General features: G+C 39.6%; 1 protein-coding gene across 4 annotated transcripts in view; it reads left to right on the forward strand.

Moving 5' to 3' along the window:
* lrp4 (low density lipoprotein receptor-related protein 4) overlaps positions 1-20,286 on the forward strand; it is a 187,504-nt gene that overhangs the window by 102,986 nt on the left and 64,232 nt on the right. For all 4 annotated transcript variants that reach the window (XM_041785232.1, XM_041785242.1, XM_041785250.1 and 1 more), the window contains exon 3: positions 12,374-12,490. In XM_041785232.1, coding sequence (XP_041641166.1) covers positions 12,374-12,490 — 117 coding nt within the window. The remainder of the gene's footprint in view (positions 1-12,373; positions 12,491-20,286) is intronic.

The raw sequence follows: 20,286 nt of genomic DNA on the forward strand, positions 1-20,286 counted from the left end.
TGAGTGTGGTACAGAGCACACACTATGGTCAAACACACTGGACTTTGAGTGTCTATCATGCTTGGGAATTAAATGAAATGGAGTAAATGTAAAGTTTCATTGTCATTATTTAACCTTTCTTATATAAGATGTTGCAAAAGATAGATTTGACAGCTAAAGTGATTTGTCTGTAGTGTTTCAGGTTTGAGCCTGACATCAAGATAGAGGCAGCAGAAACTTTAGATAGATTCCTAAACTTGATTTACTTTTGGAAACAGGAGGAAATATTCCCCCCTCTGACTATTAATCACTCTCCCAATGATGTTGCAATAAGTGTTGCTTTTCTTTACTTCATATCAGTATAATTTACAACCGTGTACCTGAAATGTTTTCTGTTGGGTTTTTTGACAGGCAGACAAAATAAACATTAAGCAGACATCGCCTCAGGCTCCGAAAACTGGTGGTATGCACCCGTTAGTTTGTTTGGGAATTCATTTTATAGGCTGCATAATTAACTGAGTTACTGAAACAATGATTTGTAAGTAGTTACAAATGTCAGCACCTTCCACAAAGACAAATACAATTACCCTCCTGCTAAATGAGGCTGTTGATTAAAAACCACACTGAACTGGCAAACATGACGAATATTGATTTGATTTTGTTTTGATCTTTCATTCAACCCTGTTGTTTTTAGTCAGGGAATCAAGGATGTCGCCTTCACGTCATTTGGTGACTTGTTGATTGTCTTCCCCACTGTTAGAGCGTAGGTACGGTGTTTACTTTGCACACACACTGGTCACATGATCAGACAGACAACCACGGCTGTGTTTGCTTGAGTGTGCAAGTTTTCACCTGCTTGAACTCTTCTATCTTAAATCCAAACTGCAGTGACACACTATCCCCTTTTGTCTTGTTGGAGGCTCCAGGACGATCCCTTTGATCCAGAGATAGATATCTTGAGGCTGCTGAGCAGATTATGAAATGATCTGATATGAATGTCAGTAATCCTGCCTAGACGGTTGGTTCAGGTGTTTCTGACCTTTAATCTAGCTACATGAGCAGTCCAATAGATGGTTGTGAGAAGTGGATAGCCAGTATCACATCACCAACTGGTTAAAGCTGTAGTAAGAGATTTATTTTTAGTATCGTATGCCCACAAAAACAGTATTGAGTGGCTGTTTATTCATATGCCATATCCCACTGTACATTACATGACAAAATTAGACAGGATTCATCAGAAATTTCATATTAAGTAAGACTTGTTTTGAAACTGCACAGTATTTGCCAGGCTGAAGGGTAGCATTAAGAGCAGATTTTCTGGTAGGTTGTATTCATCTGTATTCTCAGAGGACATTGTTTGGGTTTCCTTTTACGCCTTTCCACCATTCAGACTCAAGGTTTTCTCTCCATGTCCTTTCAAACTGTTCCCTTTTATTCCTGTCATTTTAAAACCCTCTTTCTTCAATCTATCCCATTTCCTGTTTTATACAAGCAGCACTAATCATCCCTGTCCAGTGAAGCTCAGAGCAGCCTAAGCAGACGCTGCACGTGGGTGTCCAAAGAACGGGCACATTAGAGAAATCATTACTACGTTTCATCCAGTGACACTTGATCATAATAGTCTCTAAATGTCATCATTAGACAGAGTTAGAGTATTTCCTGTCATTTAGCCTCTCAAGGAGAGAATGTGTGGGTTTTCTGGTTGACAGGATCCGAGTGTCAAACTCTCAGCAGAGATTTGTCATAGCAACAAGCAAATATTTCAGCGCTAATCCGCCTTGATGGACAGTAAAATGACTAGAGACGATTGTGTCATAACCAGTGTCATGATCATCCAGTAAGGCTCTGTCCTCAGTCGAGTTTGCAGTATTTACTCATCAGTTAGGATTGGAAGTGCTCACAGTTATCTGATCAGACCGAAAGAGTAAGAAACTCGGAGATAAAGCTGATCAAGTTGGCTCTGCTGTGAGTTAATCTTGGAGTACATGTTACATATTATACCATATGATTTAGATTGATGTCAGCCTCTGAAAGCTACTATTACATTAACATAATTTTGCAGGGAGTTTTTGATGGCTCTCTGAATGTGGTGCGGCGTTGTGGTTGGTGAGAGGCAGGAGGTCTGTCTACTGCAGAGGTGGAGGAGGACGGAGGGAGCCCATCATACAGGCCGCCGCTGAACACACTGCCAAGAAAAACTCTGCTGGCATTACCACTCTGCTCTGACGGGCTAAAATATGCGCTGGCTACTGACCAGAGCTGCCTTGAATCAGATAAGTAGCCTCTGTCGGGACCGGCTATGCGAGGAAAATAAAGAGTGAGTAGAGGAGGAGAGGCTGATATGGATGAGAGGGGCAGAGGGGATTAGATAGAGGAGAATGACAGAGGAGGTACTTCTAAAATATGATGAATATAGATGTTATGCCTTTTAAATGAGAAAAAAGATAGTTCACTGAGTTGTTAAAGGTGCATTTTTACCGAAAGTACTTTTAGTTCTAGGAAGTTCTTGTTATCTGTGGCCTGTTATCTGTGTTTCAACTACAGTGTAGAGATTATACAGTGAAGTCCAATGAAGTATAAAAAGCAATAAAAGTCACTGTGCCACACTGCCAGTCAGTAGAAGGAGTAGATGAAGGTCAGACATCAAAGATGGCACCATAGAATGAGGAGGATAGGCTGGCGTGATTATTTGTGTGGCACCACAGGTCACCTATTGGCATGGAGGAGATCCAACTTGTGCTGTTTTGGATTGTTCAGTATTTTACTGCAACTTGCTAAATTAAATCAACACTGGAAAGATGACAAGTATGATTAGTAAAGCTGAGTCAAAATGGTCACCAAATGGTTAATTCAAAGCAACACAGACGATCGATGCAGAGGCTGCATATACAGTAACTGATGCAGACAGATGCTGTTGTGTATTTTCCTCCTGCAGCTGGAGCTACTGTAAATATTCAGATCATAACTTGTTTTCCTCCCAAACATGGCTACGTTCAATTTATTTCAGTGGTAGTCTATTTCAAATTGTGCAGATTTTCCTTTCTTTGCAGTAGCAGTAGTCAGATGTGATGCTTCTTGACCAATCAACTCCTGTATTATGACTAGGCTGGCGTTAGAACATGGAAGTGCTCAGAAGTCTGCAGAGTGCAGTCTGCTGAGAGACACATGGAGTAAGTCAGTGGTAATTTGTAAAGAGGTAGAAGGAGTAAAGAAAAACTTGGTCCGAAATTACATCTGTGACAGGTTCCTCATTACATCCTTCTTGTAGTCTAAATCATCTTAAAAATCAACAGAACAAGATTTATGAAACATTATAAGTTATTTTGAATTTTGAATGATAACTGTTTAGCATCATATAGCCTACAGAATATCCTCAGATCATTGTTTTTATTAATCCATGATGATAACTATTAACGGGAAGTGGAAAAATAAAAAAAATGCTGGTTGGGACTTAATAACCAGAGGAAAACAGACACTAATGCTGATGTGTACATTTTAATGAGATGATAAAGGGACTTAAAACTTACATTTGCTGACTGGTTAAATAAATGAGCCACTGGAGTTAATGCTTTGACAGAGGGCAGCAGAGACACTCAGCAAGCAAACATTCTGCATCTTCGTGTCGAGTTTAAGAGATGTTGTTTCAAAGTAATTTACAGTAAGGCTTACAAGTGCCCAACACCTGCAGATTATCCCAATATCTTCGTTTTAGCTGTTGTCAAGTGATGTTAACATGCATCATTGATTTAAAGAGATGTAGCATGATGTCAAACCAATGAAATTAGATACAAAATACAAATCCCTTAACGTGAGTAAATGCTTCCAGTGAAGACGACAGTAATCTGGAGGTAAACCCACCTGTTGTTGAAATAGAGACCCTTATTAAAGCTCCTCGGATGAAATCCTTTCATTAGTCCCAGACTCCTCTCTCTGGAGTCCACATCTGTTTTTCAGTCAAACACAGTGACCCCTCTCTCTTTCTTTCTTTCTATCTCAGTCTCATGTGTCCGTCCTCCCATCCGCCCGGCCGGTGTGATGAGCTGAGTTTAGGCAGATATATTGGTCCCATTAGAGCCACTTGATTCAGCCGCTCTGTGTAAGGAGAGGCCATTAACTCTGCTGCTCAAGGCCACTTAAAGACACACTCATACATCTTATTAAAGACATGGAGCACACACACATACCAGCATTGGCTAGTAGGACATGCATACTCATAGGTCACGTTACAGACGATACAATTTTCAATTTAACAAGGCTCATTATTTTCAGCTTTTAATTTATGTTATACACTCACATATGAATAACTTGTATGAATAACTTGCAGACATTTGTTTTTTAAATGATCTTGTGTCCCCTTTTACATTTGTTTTTTGAATGATCTTGTGTCCCCCTTTTTCAGTTTTGCAGTGCAACGAAAGACATTGGGATTCCATCATCAGTCTTCCATCATTTGATCAAATAGAATCAGACCAAACTGAATCAGATTGGACTTAATCATCCTGTATTTTAAAGAGTTGTCAGTGAATCAGGTCATAGCTGGTGACTTTTAATTGGAGTTTCATTGAATTGTCTTGCAAAGAAGAGATACACACCTGTACTGTCTGTTATTACAACAATTAAAAACATTGATCTTTAAATGTACATTTCTAAAAACTAAACCTTCAACTAACACCGTTTTTTTTTTATAAGACTACATGTGTCTTTGAACAATGCTTTTATTATGAAGTTATTTCTGGGGAGTTATTTAAATATTGAAGTCACTTTGCAAAATTGTCTAATCTGGGATTAAATTATGGATAGACCTGTGACCTACTAGTGTGTTAGCTTTCACTAAAGCTATAATAGCTTCAATAGCTATGCAATTAAAATGACCACATAAGACAGTGTAGCCTAGTTAACTTTAGCAATTTGAGCTTCAGTAAACATAGCTATAGCTAACATAGCTATGTAGATAATGCACCTTTGTGGTTTACATAGTTGCTTTGTGAGTTGAATTTAAGCTATGTTGGCTGAGGTAGCTATGTAGCTATATTAGCTTTGTAGCTCCATTATCTATAGCTAAGTAAGCTTAAGCAACATGAGCTTTAGCAAACATAGCTTAAGCTAACTTAGCTACACAGATAATGTACCTACATAGCTTACAAAGCTGCTTTAGCTATGAAAGCTAAGTTAGCGATGTAGCTACATAAGCTATTTAGCGCTGTCATCCATAGCAAAGTTAGCTTTTGTAACTTGAGCTCTAGCAACCATAGATTGAGTCAACTTAGCTCCACAGATAATTTAGATACTATGTAGCTGATGTAGCTGCTTTTTGAGCTTAGCTTTAGCTCTTCTGGCTACATAGCTCAGTTAGCTATGTAGCTCTGTTCTCTTTGGAGCTTATGCAGTTAACGGAACATGGAGAACAAGGTTTTTCCTGCAGAATGTTTAATTGGCTTTGTTAAATGTTTCTTAATTATGTTTTGAAGGTCAGGTTTTAAACTTTTCGCTTTTGGTTTCCTATTTATTATCTTAACATTTAACCTTACCCTAAACAGAAGTTTAATCTTTAATTTTAACCAAGTTTTTGTGTGTATTTTTGTTCTGAGATACATGGCGTCTCAGATGAACGGTCTGTTAGAGTGGCTGTCAGAAAGGAACCATCTGCAGCCGGACTATCATAAATGCCCAACTCCAAAAAAAGAGGTAGTTTTCAAAGAGCTTTTGTCAAGAATGTCTCTGTTATTCCAATTTTTTTCACCTGGAGTTTAACCCACTTAACTTAGCTAGAGAAATACCTGGTAAACCGTAGATCTGTGTCCTTTTATATTTGTTTTTGTCAAGTTTTAAACGCCAAAAGGCAAACACACAACTCAAACAGTCTCCCTGTGTGTCTGTTTACCACTAGAGTTATAAAAATGAAATCGTGTAATTGTTTCATCTGAAGGCATCAGTCTAATTCTCAGTAAACAAGTCAAATAAGAACTTTGTTCCGAATTTAGTGCAGTTTTATGCCAGAGCATTTCCAAATATAAGGCATATGCATCATCTGCAGCTGTTATATGAATATGCTCAAGAGGATGTGACAATATTGCATAATTAATTGAGCACCACAGGAGCAGGAAATGGACCAGAATGCAATGTGTTATGCATCTGACGCCAGCAGCTTGTGTAATGTTACACCAGCTTTGATGTGGTTTTGCTGTGGCATACTTCTGTCAGCACTCTTAGCTGAAACATATACATCATTAATATTGTTGTCAGCCTTAACATAGTAAGCACAAAGAGACCTGCTGTTCTTTTGATGTTGGAAAGCATCATGGGAGATGTAGGCAGCTTTCAGGAATAGTCAAAATTGTATCTTAAAATGATTCCTAAATGCGACAAACAGGAACCATGAAGGAAGTTAAGGTTAGGACAGCTCTTGTGTTAATTAATGTGAGCTGTGAGTTTGTGTCTTTGTGTGTGTGAGCCTCAGAGGAATGCAGCTGTAGCGAGAAGAGTGGAGCTGAGCTGAGCAGAATCTCTGTGATAAGAGGGATCAAAGCGCCCAGAGACCTCATCAACCTACCCAGCATGCTCCCTGCTGATCCACCTGATACCAGCATACAGGCCCCACATACTGCTGCACCATGTGTTTGTGTGGGTTAAAGAGGGAGAAGAGTATTTATTTGCATACATTTTGCCTCTCTCCCAATTTGTGTGCGTAAACAATGTCCGAGTGTGTGTTTATTTAGCCGATTCAGCCTGTGACGCTTTGCTTATGTCTGCATGTGTGCGTGTTAACACTGGGCTGGCTCACTTTCTCCTCAGATAAGCTGAATTATTTATTGAAAGGTTGAGAAGCAGCATTTTTCCCCTGCTGTCGGTCGAGGACATGAATCTGCTGATGCCCGGTCAGAGATTCTTCAAACTTTGTTAGTTTGATGGAAAGTAAGGATGCACCGAATGTAACCAATTTATTTAAGACCAAGTCCGAACAATTACATTGTAGTACCCAAAAATCCAAACAAGATCATAATTTGCTTTGGCGGATACAAAAATTCCTGCAAATATTTACAACCAGTTCAAATGTTATAAATATCGGTCTATGCACTAAATATTAGCCTATTTCTGCTGTAATATTGGCCTATATCTGTTGTAAAATTAGCCTACATCTGCTGTAATATTTGCCTATATCTGCTGTAATATCGGCCTATATCTGCTGTAATATCGGCCTATATCTGCTGTAATATCAGCCTATATTTGCTGTAATATAGGCCTATATCTGCTGTAATATCAGCCTATATCTGCTGTAATATAGGCCTATATCTGCTGTAATATTTGCCTGTATCTGCTGTAATATCGGCCTATATCTGCTGTAATATTTGCCTATAGCTGCTGTAATATCGACGTATATCTGCGGTAAATATTGGCCTATATTTGCTGTAATATCGGCCTATATCTGCTGTAAATATCAGCCTAAATCTGCTGTAATATCGGCCTATATCTGCTGTAATATTTGCCTATATCTGCTATAAATATTTGCCTATATCTGCTGTAAATATTGTCCTATATCTGCTGTAATATTGTCCTTCATATATTTGTTGTGAATATCGGCTGAGGTTTGCTGCTAACATTGCCCTAAATCTGCTGTAAACATTGGCCTTTATTTGTTGTAAATGTTGGCCTATACATGCTGTATTTTTTGGTCCTGATCAGCTGTTATTATTGACCTTTATCTGCTGTGAATATTAGCCTATATCCATTGAAAATTTTTGCCTATATGCCAGAAATTTGGGACTATACCTGCAGTAAATGTTGACCTAGACCTGCTGTAAATACTGGCATGTATATGCTGTGGTATAAATATACTGGGCTATATCTGATGTAAATTGTGACCTTTTTTTAAAGAATAGTTGTTTTTTTCTGTAAATATTGGCTGTATTTATCAGTAAGTTTGTGGAGTTTTATGCAGGACCAACAGATCAGCTGAAGAACTGAAATTTAGGACTCGTTATCAGCTGAAATTGATAAGTAAATCCTGGCATATCACATATCAGTACAAACTGAATGCCATGCATTCATAGGTAAAAATTTGTACAATGACAACCCCCCATATCTTCATATGTCAGTTATGACAGATATTGAATGCAAACTATTCAGCACAGAAATCACTTCAGCACAGATTTCTCCCACTGCTAACTTTGTGGTATGTGAAGGTGTATGGATGCACATGAATGAGATGAGCTAATCCTGATAGATACATTACATGGCAGTTCCAGCATCAGTGTATGGATGTGGAGTGAATTAATGTGAATATGGAAGTTTCTCCTGCTGTGTAAAAGGCCTTTTGAGTTGTCAGAAAATGAGGAAAAAAAAAAAAAAAACGATCTAAGCTCAAGTCCATTTCCAATTCAGATTGTTTCTCAGTAATTCCAAAAATTAAGCCACTATGAAAAATGTGGTCTAGAAAGTTTTGGTCTGTTGGTGGATTAATCATTGATCTCCTGAGTCCATTAAAACAAAAAAAAAAGATATTAATTCCATGAATCTGTTATTTATGAGCTTTTTTAGGAAATTGCTAAAGTTTTTGCTGCTTAATCTTTCCTTGTCACATCAGAAGCTAACTTTAAACTGGAACAGTAGTGTAATTTTTCAGCATAGAGATGGATACAGTCCTCTATGCATGAGCTGCAGGTTCTAACCCTCTACCATCATCTCTCTACAGCTGTCTTAATAAAAGCAGAAAGTCCAAAAACATATGATGAAAATAAAGATCCAGTAAATTATCTCCATTCATCACAGCCATTATTACAGACAGAGAGAGAGAACAGTGGATAAAGCTGGAAACAGGGCTGAGAGACTGGAGAATGACATGCAGGAAAGAAGCCACAGGCCAGTGTTGTGAAGACTGCTTATCGAAACACATTTGTTTTGTCTGAGAAACCGCCTTACCTAGAATTAAAGAACCTGAAAGGACATTATTGAGTGCTGACCTGTCAGTTCTTTCTAGCAGGTTGAGTAAAGCATTAAAAATAAAGATATGACAATGATTTTGTCTGCATGTGGTCAACGAAGGCCACCCAACTCGATCACACAGAACACAATGATGGGTGAAGGAATTAAGATAATGAACCTCAGTGCACCATGGTATACAGTATTGGAAGATTTAAAGCTTTGAGAAGGTGCATGCATGTATGAAACATCACTGTAATCAATGAGAGGCAAAGAAATAGCAGAAACAAGTCTTTTTTTCTTTGCATAAAGAGAAAAGAAATCCTGAAAAGAAAATTCAACCACAGCTTTAACTTCTCTGTAAGTTGCCCAGCTTAAAAGACAACAACTCCTCAAACAAGAATCAAACATGTTTATGACTACGGATTACTACACATTTTTACAATTAATTGAAAAATGCATCAAACTTGTTTTGCAAGGTTTGAGTGCATGATGATGATTTTTTTTAATTTTTTTTTTTTTATCTCAGTACGGATCACTCATAGTGCAATACCTCAACTTACGTTAGAGGACTTTCTACACTCAGTAAAGATGCTAAACATGAAACATTGATGACGCAGGAAACTGATAACATTAAAGCCGTATCTGTTCTAAATAGTATCTGCAGTGATGTACACTCATCCACTGGATTATTGCTCTCACCTTCCTACATTCTTGGTAGTAGTGTACCCAGTTTGAAACCATCCAACAGCACCGTAGCCAGCTCTGCTAAAAATACTGAACTGTAGTTGTGCCTTCTACTTGAATTGAATCTTCTTCTATGGAGCACAGTGTTGCTCTGCCACATTTCAGAACATACAGACCCAAAACTGGCTCAAGTAGGAGTTAAAAATGTCTCTCAACTTTGGCAGTCACCATAGCTTCTTCTGGAAAGAAACGGTGATGAGAGCAGCGATCATTCTCCTTTCTCACATAGATGCAACTAGATGGTACCCCCACCCCCCCCTTTAATGAGGAATTCTTTTTAGCAGTGCTTGTCTCTCAAACCTCACATTCCTCCAGCTTGTCTGAATGAACCACACTGTAGTTTCAATGCATCTCCTCCTCCTCATAGCTTTATTAAAATGTCACCAGTGCATTGACATAAATACTAAACGCAGCATTTTTCTCCGTCTCATTCATAATGAAGTGAAACCAATGGCTGCCTGCAAGGAAGAGAATTAAGAAAGGGATACAGATAATTGTTTGCAGAAATGCATTATACATGCAAAATGAGCCAAGCCACCAGTGTGGTCTAGTAATGTAGACAAAAAGAGGGTTCATCAGAAGGTGAGGAGAATAAAGGGGTGGCATAGTGGGAGATCTTGGGTTCTTCTTTCTTCTGTCTCTTTTTTGTGTTTCCCTCTGAATAATGTAGTATCCTAGCAGGGGTATGTGGGTCAGTGGGGCTTTACCTCCCCCAGAGACCAGAGCCACACCCAAACTCACAGTCACACTTACACACTCTTACTTAATTCACTCACTGAGCTCCGGCTCGCCCGCCTGTCTGCTTGGCTGGTTAACTCTCAGCGTGACGTCATACATTTTTCATAAAGTCTGCGATGCTCAGTCAATATTTCATCTCTGCTATTGACAGGCCAGTGAGAGTCCACTCTGAGGAGTACAGCTCCCCCTCCTCCCCCCGTCCCTCCATCCCTCTTGGCCTGTAATTAAATTAGCTCTGTCTGCTGATGACAAAGGGCCAGTCATTCAGGCTCTGCTTAGATAGCAAGTAGCTGCACTTAGAGCGGATATGAAGTTAGGGAGGAATGCGCTGAGCCGGGCTCGGTGCTGCTCTTTGGGTCTCAGGGTGAGGAGGTGGGAGACAGGAGGACGTGTATGTCCAGATCAGGTCCTGGCCCCGGATCAGCTGACACCAAACAGAGAAAAAACTCTCCTGTATTTAAACCCTGTCAATCAAACTGTGACCTTTGCTGCAGCCAAACGGGAGCGTTGACTACAGAATGTGTACATGCTTCATCAGTGTGTTAGAATAATGGACTTCCTGTTTGAATATAAGTTTTACAAGGTCAACAGCTCCATATGATTATATGTGTGACTGGAAATTTGTCAGGGTGATGATTTATGATGTCAATATAGAGCAATTTATAAGGTTTTAGATACAGTGGCTTGAAGAAATATTCAGACCCCCTTCATTTTTTTTCATTTTTCTTATGTTGCAGCCTCAGCTACTGTTGAAAAAATCACTTTTAGTGAAAGTAGAACTCAAAGTAGAATTTTTTGCACATTTCTGAAAATTGAAAACTAAAATATCACATTTACATTATCATACTTTGCAAAACACTTGAGATTTAGTTCATGTTCCTCCCATTCCTCCAGATCTTTGTTGAGATGTTTCTACACCTTGACTGGAGTCTATCAGAGGTAAATTAAATTGGTTGGATAGGTCAAATGCAAAATGCATATCAGAGCAAAAACCAAGCTATGAGGTCAAAGGAACTGCCTGTAGAGCTCAGAGACAGGAAATCTCCATATGAAAGCCAACATGCAGATAAAACATGCAGTTCAGTCAGGAGCACTCGTCATACATTTAACCATTTTATTGCAAAATGGACATGTAGTTTTACTTGGCAGAGGAGGCTCTGCTCAGTAGATGCTCCCTGGATTAGTCAAACAGCATGCTTTGACTTTCCAGGAAGTGCATACCTAGAAACCACCATGTGGATAGATACAATAATTACAAAGCATACTGAACAAAATTAAATTTGTTCATTTATGTAAATTAGCATGAATCTTAGTATGCTATAATGGAGGAAGCTGGGGTGGAAGAGGATAAGCTTTTCCAGCAGCATGGTGCATCAGCATTAATGAAACAGGGATTAGTGAGAAGTATTTCATATCTAAATACACCGCTGTGTCAAGAGGAAGAGCTGTGATTGGCTGTGGGAGCTGGGATCGATAATTGGGATCAGCTGACTGCCATGTTCTGCATGAACTCACTCTGAGCTCCATTTACTGTAAAAACTGCAAAAAAAAACCAGTTGTTGTATGTAGCGAAAAAATCTGATAAATCCAGTACCATTTAAGCTTTGGTTTAGGGGGTCAACAGTGTCATAGGGTCAGAATATGTTGCATTATAATCACTTCAGAAATGGTGATCTGTAATTGGCTAAAATTGGATGGTTAAACTGGTTTATGTGTCAGTCTGATACTGAGCTGACACTGATGAAATCCTGGATCAGCACAGTTCTAATCTAACACAGAAATGAATAATATACATAATGAATAAAGGTCTTTTTACATCCCAATGTTTGTTAGTAATTCTCCTAAAGACCACTAAAGCCTCTACAAATGGCATAATTTCAGTGCCATTTAAAAATAGCATGCTTTCCTCTACTTTTCCTCCTTCTGCGACTCTGTTTGTTTTTGTTTGTTTGTTCTTCTGACAGATTTGTTGTCCTTCCTTGCTTGTTTGCAGTGCTTCCCACCTGCTCTCCGCTGGACTTTCACTGCGACAACGGCAAATGCATCCGCCGGTCCTGGGTGTGTGATGGAGACAACGACTGCGAGGACGACTCGGACGAACAGGACTGTCGTGAGTACACATCGTCACTCTGGTCATGACAAACATACAAACAAATGGCAGCGGTCACAGTGATATGCACTGCTTCACATGGACACAGAGAATGGACCTGCTCTGTCAGACTCGGAGGGGCGGGGGGCGAGTTATTAAAGTAGACAGATGTTTGAGGCAGCCATGTGTGGTGAGGTGTTTGTTTTTGAGTCTGAAGGAGTAGACTCGCTGTGACACTCCAAAACATGCACGCACGATCACATTGACAAGAGGTCAGCACTCCCACGGTCAGCACACAGGACACTCTGTGACCTCTGACCTCAGTTTATCCTGTTCTCCTTTTGATAGGTGTGGGTTTGTGAGAGTGAGTGTGCATTTGTGAGTTCATGTCAACTGAAAATACCCCTCAGCTGCTTTCTTAGCAGAATGTGTAGTGCAGTGGGTGAAGTAAGTGTGAGTTTATTTCTGCTGGTGTATTTATGTATCTACCAGCTGCCTATAGCTGAGAAAGTCTGTTTATGTGAGTGAACAGTTAGTGTTTCAGAGAGCTGGGGTGTCAACACACTGAGCTACGGAAACACGTAACTAAAATGTTGGACTAAAGTTTAACTTTGCCCAAACTTGAAGCCTTTTCAGTCTTAAATGAAGAAATTTTGTGCTGGTTCACTTTTTTATTTGCACTGATGCCTTGTAGTAGCATCTTATGAAATATCTGAAGCTCTTCACCCTCATGCACTTCTGCAAAATTCTTAAATATTTCATTCAACTCTGCTCAGAAATCTTGCTAAGTTGATGTTAAACCTAATAAAAGAGATGGAACTTAAATCATAGTGTATTTAATGCAATGCTGCGTAGTTTCTACAGCAGTGGTGATCAACTGGTTTAGCATCAGGACTCACCACTACCTCCTTAATTGCAAAATGCAAGTCTGAATTTCTAAAATGTTTCATTCGTAGCTAAATGTTTTTAATGAAGTATTGAGCAGTATGGACTTGAGATGAAACAAAAGAAGCAATGAAAGTTTAAGACATGTCCTTCAAAATGAAAGCACATCATTGACTATTTGCCATATACTTTCTTCTCGGCACATGACTGCCACCCACTTGAAATGTCTTTGTGACCCACTTTTGGGTCGTGAACCACCAGTTGAGAACCAAGGCTCTATAACCAGGGACAAACTTTTACTTTTCCCTCCAGCACACCTTTTATTCTCAATACAGTGGTCGTTTTTTAAAACCTTGGGATTACTATAGTGTAACCATATTGCTGCACATTCCTAATGCACTTTTTAGCAGTAGGCTCCACTAAAAGTAGCCTAAAATTCCAGGATTTTCCTAGATTTTGCTGTGTTCATTTTACCCTCTAACTTTGCAAGCCTTCCAGTGTCGTCTGCTAAGAAGCATCCCAACAGCATGATGCTACCACCTCTGTGCTTCACAGTAGGGATGGGATTTAACTGAACCCTGGGGGATGTTCAGCACCTTGATTTTTTTTGCATCATCCCCTGATTTATACTTTTCAATAACTTTCTCTCTGAGTTACTTGGAGTGTTCTTTTGTCTTCATTGTGCAATGGTAGCCAGGAATACCAATTAACCAGTGACTGGACCTCCCAGAAACAGAAGTCTTTATACTACAATGACTTGCATCACATTCACTGCACTCAGGCAATCCCCATTTCACTAATTGTGAGACTCCTAGCACCATTTGGCTGAACCTCTGTTGAATTAGGTCTGTCACTTTAAAGGGGATGAAAATTTATGCAGTCGATTATTTTACATCACATATTTTTTATTTAATTGGCTTTTCTTTGTAGAAATATGTTTTCTCTTGGGCATTAAGGAGGATTTTTTTGGTCAAAACAGCCAAATTATATTTGACCTTGATTGATGTATAAGGTCAATAAATCAGTAAAACATCCAAGGGTGTGAACACTTTTTATAGGCATGGTTGCTTCACAGTGATCTTGTGATCTCTCATCTCCAGCTGCTCAAGGCTTTGCTTCACTGTGTATCGCTCCAGAAATGCATCCTGGGACAAAAATGCTCTCCATTGGTTGAGGGAGAATGAAGGACAGTGGAGTTGCTACTGAAATGTTGACATAAATGTTGGCATGTGACAAATTCTAGGTGTAAGTTAAGAAAACATTGGCAGGGAGGGTCAGAGGAAAATAGGCCATTTGGAAAAGCAGGAGCCAGTGAAACTTGATAAAGCTGCATGGCCTCAGGTCCGTCTGTGTCACTGCAAAAATCAGATTAGAGACCAGTTTAAGTTCAGGACTGAGTACGGCTCAGGAATGCACCGTGTAAGTGAGAACTTTCTAACAAGTGAAGAAGTGCAAATGTGTTTGTGTTAAATGAGTCAGGGTGGAGTTATTGTGGCTTGTGTGAACAAATGGTCTACTTTTAGTCTCTGTGTTTACCCATAATGACTCAGAAGGCTCTATAATTGAAGTCTGATCAGTGCAGTAGTACACTGTAGGCCGTCGTTCCATCACACTGCCGCTGTCAGATCAGTGACTCAGTTTAATCACACTTAACACTCTGTGTGCACGACAGGAATAGTTTGAGGGTGTGACATTTCCTGATGGAGACAGCACATGGTGGAAAGAGTCAGGCTGTCGTACTTTTATCTAAAGATCAATACTGTGTCTGTTTTTCCCTCTTCACTGACCCCTCCCAGAAATAACTTCAGTTTAAAGGAATGTCAATCACCAACTCACTGCAGCATCTATAATTATCTATTACACTGTATCATTGCTTTTGTTTGAAACTTTATGATTGCTGTGATTGGCTGCCCTGAGCTGCAGGAAAGAGAGCGAAGGTTTGGACTTTGAAGAGTCATATGACCTTCAACTACATTTTATGTTGATATCTAGTGATGCTAGTTGATCAAACTCTATGGCTAGCATATTTTTTTAGTCATACCCAGCAGTATCAACTCCTCTATCAGTGATATTTTAGCTGACTGAAGAAACTAATATGATTAGTGTAACATAACTGCTGGTTTGATGCTTTAAATGCCTTTTAAAACTATTTTGTGGCTTATTGCATGTGAGGTTAGACTATTTTTCATCATTATTTATTAAACTTAAATTTTGTTCTTAATTTTTGTTCTGCTTCACTTCATCAGAGTCAACCTTTGCAGAGATAATGTTCATATGTTGTTCTATGGTCTGATAAAGGTTAAGAGCTGCAGCTGCATCATTTTCAAAGGGATATTCATCCTGAAAATGCTTTTTTTTTTTTTTTTGGCGAACCTAAATTTTTTGCAATTTTGCTTGTGCCATCTTCATTTACTCTTCACCAGTATCACATATACTCATATTAACACATATCAACATATCTCACAAGTGTTCCCTTTACTATGACTCCAAAATTATTCAATAGACCTTGTGGTTGCAGAGATATATCCATTTTATTATGGGTATGCAATTTTCCAGCAGAAGCATAAAAAGAAATAGGCTCAGGGTTCAAAGGGTTAAAACATTTATCCTGCTTCTGTCTGTGTTGAAGCTACTTGCAACCATCTTTTTTGTTAATGCAAAGTGTTTTGAATATGCATTAGTGTGAGACTTCCCAGCCACCATAGTCTCCTCTCCTTAAGACAGACCTTGGCTCTCCATGGTGCAACCAAACAATAAAACAACTTAAGTGACACCCTGACAACTTCCAACTTGGAGTTATGTGTGGACCTGACTATGTGACTGACGACATAACTTATGCATAGCTGGTGCAACCAGCCACAAGTCCTTATTGAACCAGGTTTGGATCTCCATCCTGAGTGGTGTTTGACTATGTCTTAGTACAAAACTGTGCACATTTGTCTGGTGACGGAATATTTTTTACCGAACCTTTAACTGTCAATGAAATATTCTGCCAGCAGCCGAATTCTTGTGACCTAAAGTTCAAAGTCAGTTACTCCTCACATTGTTTAGTAATTACGGTAACATGTGCATCAGAAGTGGGGGTAATTGTCTCTCCTGGTACTGGTTTAACCAGTTAGTCGGTCGCTTCATGCTTTGGCAGCACATGGGATGATCTCTACCAGCAGAAACGCCTCAAACTTGACTCTGGTGGTTATCCGTAACATTCCCAGTGAGCGTCAGCTATCTCTATGGATTATTTGACCTATCTGTCCTTCACCCAGAGGTTTCTCCTCCTCATCTTATGGCCCACATACTGTATCGGCAGCCAGACACTGAATCACTTCCTGATGGGGGGTCTGTCTGCTTCACCCACCTATGAATTTTTCATCTTCATGCCCAGTAAATTTCTCCTCCACCCATGTTCCCCAAACTACTTATTATTTTATGCTTTTTTCTTTCTCTTCATTTCTCCTACCCAGTCTGTTTTTCACCTCCCAGTATGTTTAGTTTCTCCCTGGGATGCTGAAGTTTTATTTCATTATTTAGAGACAGGGAGACAATCCTCCACGCTTGGCTGGAACCGGAGTAGTTGTCAAGATTTTCAAACAAACACAGACTGAGGTGTGTCCCTGTGTGGGTGTGTGAATCCAAACATGGTGAATTTTCAAAGTTTTCGTTTTTAGAGGAAAAAAAAGAAAAAACCAACCCCATCTGAGTCGGCAGACGCAAACGTGGGGAGTCTAGTAATGACTCCAAGCGCCCTTTGCCCTTTGACGTTTGCTGCTGTGTGAATGATGACCATCTTCAGGACTCGTTGACCTCCGGCCTCTCTCTGTTTACCTCGCTGATGGAAGGGGAGAGGGGGGCCTCGGCCAGACAAAGTGGGGGAGAAAATCAATTATTTCTTACAAGTTGAATAATAGATTAAATGAGTGTATTTGTCAATAATACGGCTGAAATTAAATTTTCATTTGGATCCACTGCAGGGCTTTTTGTGGTTTTTCCTTTTTACGGGAGAAGGGAGGCCAGTGTGGGTGAGGGGAGGTCAGTAGGGGTGATAAATGAACCAGCTGGAGAAAACTGAATTTTGGATGCTGGTTTAAAGGGTCACCGCCCTCGTTTTACTGAAAACACATATTTGCTCTTAGCCTTTGTGGAATTTAACCACAAAAAGGGGAAAACTCCAACATTTCCCTTAAATCTTTTATGACAAGCTTATTCTCCTTAAATGTATTCAATTTCTAAAAATAAGGAACAGAGTAAAAGCAGCTTGAAATCAGAGACTACTCTGTTAACTGTATTAAGGCAGTCAAGATGCCTGAATTTAAAACTTTGATGCAATAATAGTAAAAATGTAATGATATAAAAATACCAGTCTTCTTCCATTTACTCACCAAAAGTTGCAAACAGACTCCTGCCAATGTCTCACTTGCAAAAATACATCGGCATACATTCAGTTTCAGCGTATTTCTGTAATTTAGACGGAGTTATAACTCATAATTCAGATGAATTGTGCTGTAACTGTGGAAAGACCAACGTGGCTCTCTTTTTCTCACTGCACTCACTGAAGACGCGGTGTGTTTTTGAAGTTTTGGTTCCTTTTGTTTCTTGCGATCATTAAAACAACAGAAATCTTATCCCTATCAAAAATATGGGAGCTTAAAGCATAGAGGTGGGTATTTTCCAAACATGTTACCTTTTTCTTCCAAGCTGCAGGTAACCAACTTGCATGAGAAAAATTGCTTTTTTACCATCAGAATATCAATCTGTAAGTTCTAGACACTTCCTCTCAAGGAACTTAATGGTAGAATTGGGTATCATTCATTTTTTTTTCTGATACCGGTGATAAATCAATACTTTTTATACAGTGTCGGTGCCTAAATGGTGCCTGAATCGATACCTGAGAGACAGAGAAGTTGTTTGCTGACAGCTAATTTTGCATGTATTCCATCAGCAGTCCGGTGATGAGCCAGTGGAGTTTGGGAAAGGCTGGTTTATTTCCTCTAGGAGACCCCCAAAAAACAGACTCTGTCTAACATACAGGATTTTATGCAAAATTTTGTGATTGAGACCATGGACTCATTAGGAAATGTTGACCTGCTGGCTTAAGGCAGATCTGCACTGGCTTCACTTTCTAGATTTAGAGGCTACGTTCTTCTCTAAAATCGTCTGTAAGTAACAGATACACTTACACAGGCTGCAGGGCGTCACAAATCATCACTCATCTGAGAAGTGAAGTTTTTCTCCAGCAGCTCTGACTCGCTCTGTGATGCTGCAACCCACCTGAGAAAAGAAGAGAAATGTCTGTGAGATAAAGAGAAGCTTCATCTTCTCCTTTTCTGTGAGCGTCCTCCTGTTTCTGCCTACCCTTATCTCTCTCTGTTTGTCTCAGCCGTCTTAACACTCACACACCGCTGTGATAAATTATAGATTCCCTCCTGCCAGGGGCCATCCATCATTGGTTCTCCTTGACAAACCCGTGTACTTGGGCCCCAGGCGAGCATGGCTGGGCTCTGCCATTGATCGTGGTGGTAACAGTAGAAGGGGCACTGTGTTTTGAAAATCCATTCAGTGTTAAGTCAATGGAGGTGTTATTAAAGAAGCAAGGTTGAGGAGTTGTTTGTATAAATAAAGGGGGGTTTGAAAGTGAAAAAGTGTCAATGTCACCAAGCTGAAAGTTCAGTGGAGAGAGTGACTTCGTCCTCAGGGCTGATGGTTTGAATGACAAATGTGTCTTATAACTGCAGTCTCAAGGTTAGCATTCAAGTGAAACAACATTTTTTCATGAACAGCAGCCACTTTATTTAGTTTAGACACAAGACAAGCAGCTGATACAAATTTTGGTGGCTTAAAACTGTTGGAAATCAAACTTTGTTGAGATTAACAGACTAAAGATTAGGTTCAAAATCAGATTTTTAAGCCTAGTTTATTTGTTTTTGAAAAAATTGTGCATAAAAGCTTGACCTGTATACATTTAAGATTACACTTGGCGCAGATTTACCCTTGTACCATGTCTTGCAGCAGGTTCTGATGTGCAAAGGTGGAATGCAAATGATAAAAAAGCAGTGATTTGGATCATTTCACTCATTTACATGCACAGTTAGAGGTGTATCTTGAAAAATTTGACAGTCATCTAAAAGTTCATTTTTTCCCTAGATGTACTCCGAAACATCTAGATTCATCTCATACAAAGTGAAAATTTGAAGACTTTTTTTTAACATTGATGATTACTGCTTACAGGTCACAAATTCAAAAAATCCATTATCTCAGAATTTTAGCAAATTGCAGAAACTTCCAATTTGCAAAGGTTTCCTGAGACTTAATTTTCGCGTTTGGTTCAGTTTACACAGCTGCACTCATGGGGAAGACTGCTGACTTGCCTCTTTTCCAGAGGACAATTGTTTAGCCACAGAGGGTCACTGCTGAAAGGGCAGGCCGTACTTAGAGGTTATATAAAATACATTCACAGGAGTAGACTGGAAGAGAAAAGTGTGATGTGAAAAGGAGCACAAGAAACAGGGAGCTCAGCCTTCAGAGCATCGTCAAACAAAGCAGATTCAAGAACTCAGTGGAGCGGACTGAAACTGGAGTCCATGGATCAAGAGCCACCACAGACAATGTTATAAGCGTCTAATGTGGACTAAGGAGAAAAAGAACTCTGTGGTCCAAAGTCCTGTTTTCAGATAAAAATTACGTTTTGCTTTTCATTTGGAAAAACCAGGTCCCAGAGTCTGGAGGAAGACCGGAGAGGAACAGAAACCAAGGTGCTTGAAGTCCAGTGTTTTCAGTTTCCACAGTCAGTGATTGTTTGCTGAGAAGCTTTATGGAGATACTGATTTACTTTTCCATCAGGAATTGGCATCTGTCCACAGTGAAGCCAAAACTACCAGAAACTGATTGCTGACCATGGTATGACTGTGTTTGATTGGCTAGCCAACTGGTCTGACCTG

Source organism: Cheilinus undulatus, linkage group 1 (assembly GCF_018320785.1).
Source record: "Cheilinus undulatus linkage group 1, ASM1832078v1, whole genome shotgun sequence".
In the NCBI taxonomy this organism is placed as follows: domain Eukaryota; kingdom Metazoa; phylum Chordata; class Actinopteri; order Labriformes; family Labridae; genus Cheilinus; species Cheilinus undulatus.